Here is an 8,102-nt window from a genome sequence, read left to right on the forward strand (position 1 = left end):
GTGTGTGTGTGTGTGTGTGTGTGTGTGTGTGTGTGTGTGTGTGTGTGTGTGTGTTTCCTGCAGTCTACAATCACAAATGTTTGTTTTTGTTTTGAAGCTTGTGTGGATCACATCGCTATAAGATCCCCACCAGCAGGGGGAGTTGTGTTTGTTCGAGGATGTGCTAGATTTACACACACACACACACACACACACACACACACACACACACACATCTTAGCACTCCTGGTTATCACTGCAAGTGGAGGTGACCCCAGCCTTGGACAGAAAGAGCTTTCCACTGGGACACACGCACACCTCAAAGAGACCTTCGGCATTTCCAGAAACTCCTCCTTGGCTCTGGGGCAGATTGACCATGCGGACTGTCTCGGCATCCAGCACCAACTGGACGAGAGAGGAGGACAGCCAGAAGGAACGGTTATGATTCCAGTCATAGCATAACCAGTGATTTGAGCTCTAATGGAAATGGTATAGCACCAGTGTTAAAATCAAGGCCTGAGGGCAAGTTCCGGCCTGCCACAACATTTTATGTGGCCCCCGAAAGCGAATCATGTTGGTTAATTTCTAAAATCTGTACCAAAATTTTAAATAGCCAAGTGTAATAAATAATAACATTGTTTTTTAATGCTTTTTTACAGTAACTTGAACAACAATTCCACAAACGATTATGATTGACTTCTGATTCCAAAATTAATAATCCATCAATTTGTTGTGTATATGTAATAATAGGATGGCCAATAAAACATTTATTTGGTTTCACCATCATAACCGCCCAATGAAGGAAGCCGTAACTACAAAGAGACTCATGACAAACATTACTTTGTGGTATATATCTTCACCTCATCACGGATTTTGGGGGGAAAATATCCTCTGTCACTTGCTGAAAACTCACCTATTTGCTGTTTTTTTCCCTCCTCAATCCAAGCAATGTCTAATATCCAATACTTTAGGGCCATCTTGTAGCAAGTTCAGGCCGAGAAACGCCAAATGCCAACAATGTTAAAAGTGCGAGGAGGCACTTCATTGAAACAACGTTGAAACAATTTCACATTCACATGTTGTTTCCATCGTGGCCGATAGGGCATTTATTGTTAAGTGGTTGGTGGCGTTTTCCTGACTTCCCATAATTTTTATATCAAATATAGAGTTTAGTTGTGAACGTATTAGGTCTGATTCTTTCTTCCCATCTGATGTCATTTCAGGCGCACATGGTATCAATTTCCCCAAATTTGTCAGCCGACTGGGCATGACTGGGACATGACATTTGTTTTATTGGGGCAGCTGTAACTGAGCCTTATGAGTTCTGCCCAGCAACAAGAGACACGGGCAGTTTTCCTGGCATAAAAAAAAAAATCCAAAGTGGTGGAAACAGTGGCCTGTTTCCACCCTGTAACTCTACATGTTGACATTCAAGTGAGAGAAGCGTGTCGTCCTTACCAGTCCCACGCTGGACTGCAGAATGACATCCATATTGGAAGCTGCTTCAATGTTTCCAGCCAAGGCTTTTAAATGAACTCCCTTTGGAGCATCCATAGTGAGCGAACGAGTGGGAGACTCCAACCTGAGGAGGAAAAGAAAAACATTGCATTATCTTGGAAGAGCAGCATCCATCAGTCATGGTGGGATTGGCTGGCGGACTGACAAGATGACAACAATGTGGCTGCCGTGCTCACTTCAGGTCTTTGAAGAGCTCCGACTTGAGAAGAGGAACCTCCACTGAATGTTGGAACAGCGCTCCTTCGGGACCTGGGAGTAAATAAACAACACAGATAACACAGATTTCCATTCTTCTCATAGATTTATAGATTTGATACAGAGCGGCGATTTGCTTATCAAAGTGTGATGATTTCCGATCATGTCGATGTGTCAATAAATATCTTCAATCCCAAAACTTAATTGCAGTGTTCTGGCTTCAGAGTCACCAAGGTCCAAATTGCAATATGCGTGCAGTTGTGAACAAACAAAGTGATGCACGGTGTCACAAACCACAACAACTGATTTGTTTCGACTGTTCTTCTGCTTTGCCGAACATGAGCAAGAACTATGGTGGCCCTTACGGGTAAAAATACTCAAAAAAAAAAAAGTCCACACTCAAAACGGCTTCTTGCAGATGTAGGGGCCAGGTGTCCCAATATTTTGCCACACTGTTTTATACAAAGTGAGTAGGCTTGTCAGGCCTGCGGCCTTGTGGGAAGAGGAGTGGAGATGACCTCCACTCACTTTGACTCAAGCGAATGAGCAGATGCGTGCAGGAGACAAATGAAGGGCGACAGCGGAGTCAATGAAAGAATCACAATGCTGAGCCAAACATGTTTCCTTGGGGTGCGCAGGCTTTATTTGGACTACTGTGCTGCACGCAGTAAAGTGACTCCGGGCGAAATGGAGCTAGCGGGTGACACCCCCCTCAACACACTGTGTGAGGTCAATGATTGCATTGATAACCACAGCGGAAGAAGAAGAGAACACTGTATGTACAAATATTTTTGAAAGTCGATGAATTATTGAAATATCATCCAAGGGTCGTGGGGGTGCTGGAGCCTATCCCAGCTGTCTTCGGGCAGTAGGCGGGGGACACCCTGAATCGGTTGCCACACAATCGCAGGGCACACAGAAACGAACAAGCATTCGCACTCACACTCACACCTAGGGACAATTTGAGTGTTCGATCGGGCTGCCTTGCATGTTTTTGGAATGTGGGAGGAAACCGGAGTCCCCGGAGAAAACCCAGGCAGGCCGGGGGAGAACATGCAAACTCCACGTTTACGTTTTTTTTTTTTTTAAATCTACATTTTTTTCAGATCCTCAGAATTTCAGTTTCTCACCAGACTTTGTGTTGAATCGAAATAAAACATTTGCTTTTACATTGGAAAATAATGATCAAGGCGTGCCTATTTTTTGACATGTTACGGACCAAACCATGTTACTTACTCATTATTTATTTCTGTTTGTGCAATTTCTGGACTGTCACTTGGAAATTAAAATGAAATGAAATTAAAATCAGATTTTTAATGCCAATTCACCAATGAAGCATAACTACACACATAGAATATGCTTTCATTGCCCTGAATTTTCATTTTGCGACGCTTTCTTTGCACCTGTGATGCGCAGTTTGTCTGGTCCAATCACAGCCTGTTTGCCATCTGCAGAAAACAGCATGTCACCGGAGGAGCTGATGAGCAGGTTCGGGGTGTATCCTTCAACCTGTCGTGGACCTGCAATGACATTTATGACAATTGAAAATCATTCCATCGGTGCACGTACCGTAGTCAGATACAGAAATGTTTGTGGTTAGGTCGGACAAACAAACACAAATCCGTCTCATTGTCTAATTGAGCGCGACCTTTTTAAAGTTCTTTGTTATGATCACTTGTCAAAATGCTCAAAAGAAGAACGACTAACTTTTCTATTGCTCTCGCACGTGAACGGGTGAGAAATGTATCTTTTTTTCAATGCGGTTGAGTTGAGTTTATTTTGGGTGTGTTCTCTCGCTCTGCTTCTTACCCACAGACATCCTCCCTGTGACATCGCCATTTTCATCGCGGGCATTGAGGTACACGTTTTCCGTATCTGAATGTACAAGTAGTGGAGAGTCCTGGAATGAAAGGAAATTTGAATCCTCACTAGAATGAAAAGACTGACATTCTGTCAACATGCAACACAAATCACATCAAGAAATGATTCGAAAAGTGTGGCGTTAAGTCCCCCAAGTGGTACGTGGAATCAGAGAGTTAAATGTTCAAACTGACCACATTACAGTGGATTCAAAGATACTTTAGGTAAGCGCCGGTGGGAGACAGTGGTTAGCATGCCCGTGCTCAACAGTCGAAAGGCGTTTGTATGTTTTCCTCATGCTTGCGTGGGTTTTCTGAGGCTACTCCACCTTCCACCCACATTTCAAAAACACGCATGTGAGGTGAAGAGTTTTGTGCCTTTTTGATTGGCACGGGCCATCTGGCCACCTGTCAGCCAAAGTCAAACGAAAAGCGCGACAGAAAACAGCCGGATGAAAAGCATGTTCAGCCCGTGTCGAGCTGTCAAGTACTGTGACACACGCACCAAATTTTAATCGGATGCAAATGAAATTTGTCTGGCGTTCCTTGTCGAAAAGGGCATCCGACGCGGATGGAAACCGATATCCTGACGAGCGGAATAACAAGTGAGGGGACTCACCGAATGCAAGCGTCAAACACAACAAATGTCTTGACAATGACATCTTATAAAGTTTGAAAAAAAAAAACCTGCCATGAGCAAGCAAACCCATAACATGGAAACAACTGCAGCAAAGTGTTCCCATGTGCTGCTCGCAGGCGGGCCGTAAACCAGGTTTCCACCGCAAAAATCCTTGAGGTTCATCGGAAGCTCGCTGCAGGAGCAAGGGCGCGGTGGGAGACTTTGGGAGATTGCTTGCCTTCCAAACTGCCTCCAAGCGCTCAAAAAAGGACAGTATGCCAGAAACCAGCGAGCCACACATGCCAAGAATCGGGTGGGGGGGGGGGGGGGGGGGGGTAAAAAGCGACGCAGAGCGAATAATGACAACTTTGCTGAACGGCTTAATGAGCGGGGAGGGAAAAGAGAGCAGAGAAAGTTCACATACATCTCGGGAGTGGATCTCCTCGGCGTAGAGGGGCAACAGGAACTCGGATTCACCCTTGTCCAACTTCACGCCATTTGAGTCGACTTGCAGGAGGCCCATTCCTTCCTGAACTCACAAAGCATGCGGAGTCAGCTGGTGGTCTTGGTACCAAGGAACTACCGACCGGTATGTGTCAATGAGGGAATGAGCTTCATTTACACAGGCCATGCCCAGTCTAATAGAAAAGTCGTGCTTTGTCACAATGTTGTGGAATCGAAAGGCAATTTGAAACCTCTTTAGGGGAGCGTCAATTATTGCTTTTTTTTTTTTTTTTTCTTTTATTCACGGCAGGGTCCCAATCTACTCAAATAGCCGGGGAACAATGTATTGAAAAGTAATTTGGGATTCCTTGATGTGTGACTGTGAATGTTGCTGCAAACATTTCTGAGAGAGCACATGAAGTAAAGAGGACAAAAAAAAAAAAAACGATGAGGATGCAGTTAGCTAAATGACCATCATTTTTATTCTTTACTCTTTTCTTTGTTTTTTTATATTATACACAACTCATTTATTGCGTGATAATCTAATTGTAACATGTATTTGTTACATATTTTGATGCATTTTTATGCTTTCGAAAACATTTCTGTCTGAATTTTGTGGGGCTTGGAACGGATTAAGGCATTTACATGGAAAACGCGTCCCTACTTAGAACATTTTCTAGGAAAGGAATTTCTTCCAGAACCAATTAATTTCGTCAGTACAGCTACCACTGTACTTCTATCGGAATCATCACAAGGTGTGAATGGAGCACTGCTAAGCGGTCAGTGCAATGCGTTGATTCCATTTCGACATCAGTGTTAACACACACTGCTTAAGAAGCCGGCGGCACGTACCGAGTTGAACCACATGACCCTGAAGATCCAAATGGTGAGGGCCAGGTTGACCACCAGGATGATGACGAGCAGGAGGACAAACAGGTAGAGGCAGCGCTTCCGCCAGCCGTAGATGCCGACCTTGTAGACGTGCTCGGGCACGGGTCCGGGCACGCTGCTGCCCTCCGTGCTGCTCTCATACTGCTCACCCGCCATCTGCTATATGCGGACCACAAAGACATCATCAGAACACCCGCTTGAATAAGACACCAACACAAGAGAAAGACGGTACTGTATTCATGTAACACAAGCGCATTTATGTTTTACTCAAAAGTCACGTCATTCGGTCCACATGCACAATCATCAAGTGAGATCCACAAAAACAGAAATATGAATACTCTGCCTCTCTAACAGTGTAAATACAAATGAGCATTCACAATCGTGTTTTTGGAATGTGGGAGGAAATCAGAGTTCTTGGAGAAAACCCACAACGGCATGGGGGCAACATGGCAACTCCAAACAGGCCGGAGTGCAGTTTTGAACCCCAAACCTGAGTGCTATGAGGCTAATGGGCTAAAGAGTAGTCCACCGTGCTGCATAAAATTCTGCAAGTTTTACTACTGAGAGTAAATTCTGAATTTGTAACGAGAGAAAAAAAAAATCATGTATGATAGAAAATGATATTTAAAAAATATATTGTGAGAAAAAAAGGTATACTTTTATAAGGAAAAAGTCCAAAAGAAAACAAAACAATTTTACAGGGATAAAGTCACAGTTTCATTTAAAAACATCGGTAATGTACACATTTTTTTGACAAGAAAAGGAAGTGAAAGAGGCTTTTGAGCATTCTTTATTGCATTCTTGTGGTGCGCAGACACACCCGGTGCATATTGACTCATTGTGCCAATGGAAAGCTTGTCAACTTTTCCAGCAGTTTCACACAAAAAGGGAGAGTAAAATGTTCTTGACTCGAGAGAGAGAGATAGAGAGAGAGAGAGCGCGCCATATCAAGCAAAGTGCATTCAACAAGCCGATGCGAAGGCAGATGGACGTCCAGATGCATCAGCGCAGCCTGGCCGCCAGTCAGCGCGCTGTCAGCATTGCGCACTGTGACAACAAGCGGCCTCAGGGACACATTTACCTCCGACTCAAACCTATTGGGGCCAAGGACTGCGCCAATGTTATTTTTTTGAACTATTCATCTGCATTACGAAGCACAAGAAGAATGAAGAAAAACATACTGTAACTAGAGCACTAGAAACAAACGAGAACTTGTATGAGGAGAAAAAAAAAGTTGTAATGCATCACAGAATGAAATAAAATAGTGTTCATATTACGTCTCTTGGAGTTCCAAGAGTTCCAAAATTGGAACTCACTCGCTCTTACCAATACATTCTTACAACCTCATCATGTTGAATAAAATGACTATTTTCTTAACTTTTCCAAGCGACTCTCAAAAAAAAAGCGTAACAATATGAATTTCTTCACGTAACATTCCAGCTTTTTCCCACGTAACTTTACAACTTTCTATTGATCACATTTCAACTTATTTCTTCAATATAGTTTTATGATTTTATTCAATAGCACAACAAAAAATTCAAGCAACCGCATGTGAGTGTTACAGTTTTAAACTTGTAATATGATGTCCGACTATTGTCGACTAGTGCTGTGCTTCATCACATTACAGCCTTATTTATACCATGTTACATCCTTATTCTCGCAACATTGCGACCGCTCATTGTAATACTATGACACTGATAATATTGCATTGTCGCATCAGGTGAGGACTTTTTACTTGTAGTTTTACACGACTTCATGTTAATCCACAGTAAAGTTGACCTGTGGAAAAAAACCCCAGCAAAACCAGGACACAACCACTGAAGATGATGTATTGCGGAACCACAAATGGAAAAAGTCCTGAAAGGATTTGATTAAAAACTATCCCCACAAGAAGAGGAACTTCCCGTCTTTCACTCTGCTGTTTTACATTCTATAAATAGAGGACACTGTACTGTGTTGGAAGTACATTTTAGAAATGGCACAACAGGACATACAGTACGCACGCGCACACACACACACACACACACACACACACACACATATACACACACAATATACACACATGAGTGGTTTGGCTCATGGACACATGAAATAATCCACTCAAAATATCACTCACGCTGACATTGTGTTTGTTCGAGTTATTTTAGTATTGTTGCCCTTGTATGGTAACACTGTTAACATCAGAGCTCAGCGTGAGATGTGGAGGTGTAAAAAAAAAAAAAAAAAAAAAAGAGTTCAAATGTCCCACGAGAAACGAAGTGACACGCAAATTTGGAAATGGAAAACAACAAGGATACTCACTGAGGTCGTGGCGAGACTCGCTCGCTCGCCTTCTTTTTCTGTCTAAGAGGAGTTCGAAGAGCGGCGGTGGAACTCCTCGCACACGTCTGACAGCCGCTCAACAGCTGCGGTCGATAAATCCACCGAGGCACCAGACGGCGCTCCCGCTGCCCCGCCGACCGTCTCTGCCTCTCATTCTGCTATGCACTGAAATATATGAGAGGGAGAGAGAGCGAGAGCGAGAGCGAGAGCGAGAGAGAGAGAGAGAGAGAGAGAGAGAGAGAGAGAGAGAGAGAGAGAGAGAGAGAGAGAGGGAG

At 43.6% G+C, this 8,102-nt stretch overlaps 1 protein-coding gene across 1 annotated transcript; it reads right to left on the reverse strand.

Annotated features, from left to right (window-relative positions):
• Positions 1–77: 77 nt before the first annotated feature.
• Positions 78–7,992, reverse strand: sgcg (sarcoglycan, gamma). Its single transcript, XM_019864846.1, has 8 exons — positions 7,807–7,992; positions 5,467–5,664; positions 4,595–4,699; positions 3,502–3,592; positions 3,096–3,212; positions 1,674–1,746; positions 1,438–1,561; positions 78–384 (listed from the first exon to the last, which is right to left on the reverse strand). The coding sequence occupies exons 2-8, from the start codon at positions 5,659–5,661 to the stop codon at positions 217–219; spliced, it is 873 nt and encodes a 290-aa protein (XP_019720405.1). The 5' UTR covers positions 5,662–5,664; positions 7,807–7,992; the 3' UTR covers positions 78–216.
• Positions 7,993–8,102: the final 110 nt, after the last annotated feature.

This window comes from Hippocampus comes, unplaced genomic scaffold, assembly GCF_001891065.2.
Source record: "Hippocampus comes isolate QL1 unplaced genomic scaffold, H_comes_QL1_v1.1 scaffold276, whole genome shotgun sequence".
NCBI classification, from domain to species: Eukaryota; Metazoa; Chordata; class Actinopteri; order Syngnathiformes; family Syngnathidae; genus Hippocampus; species Hippocampus comes.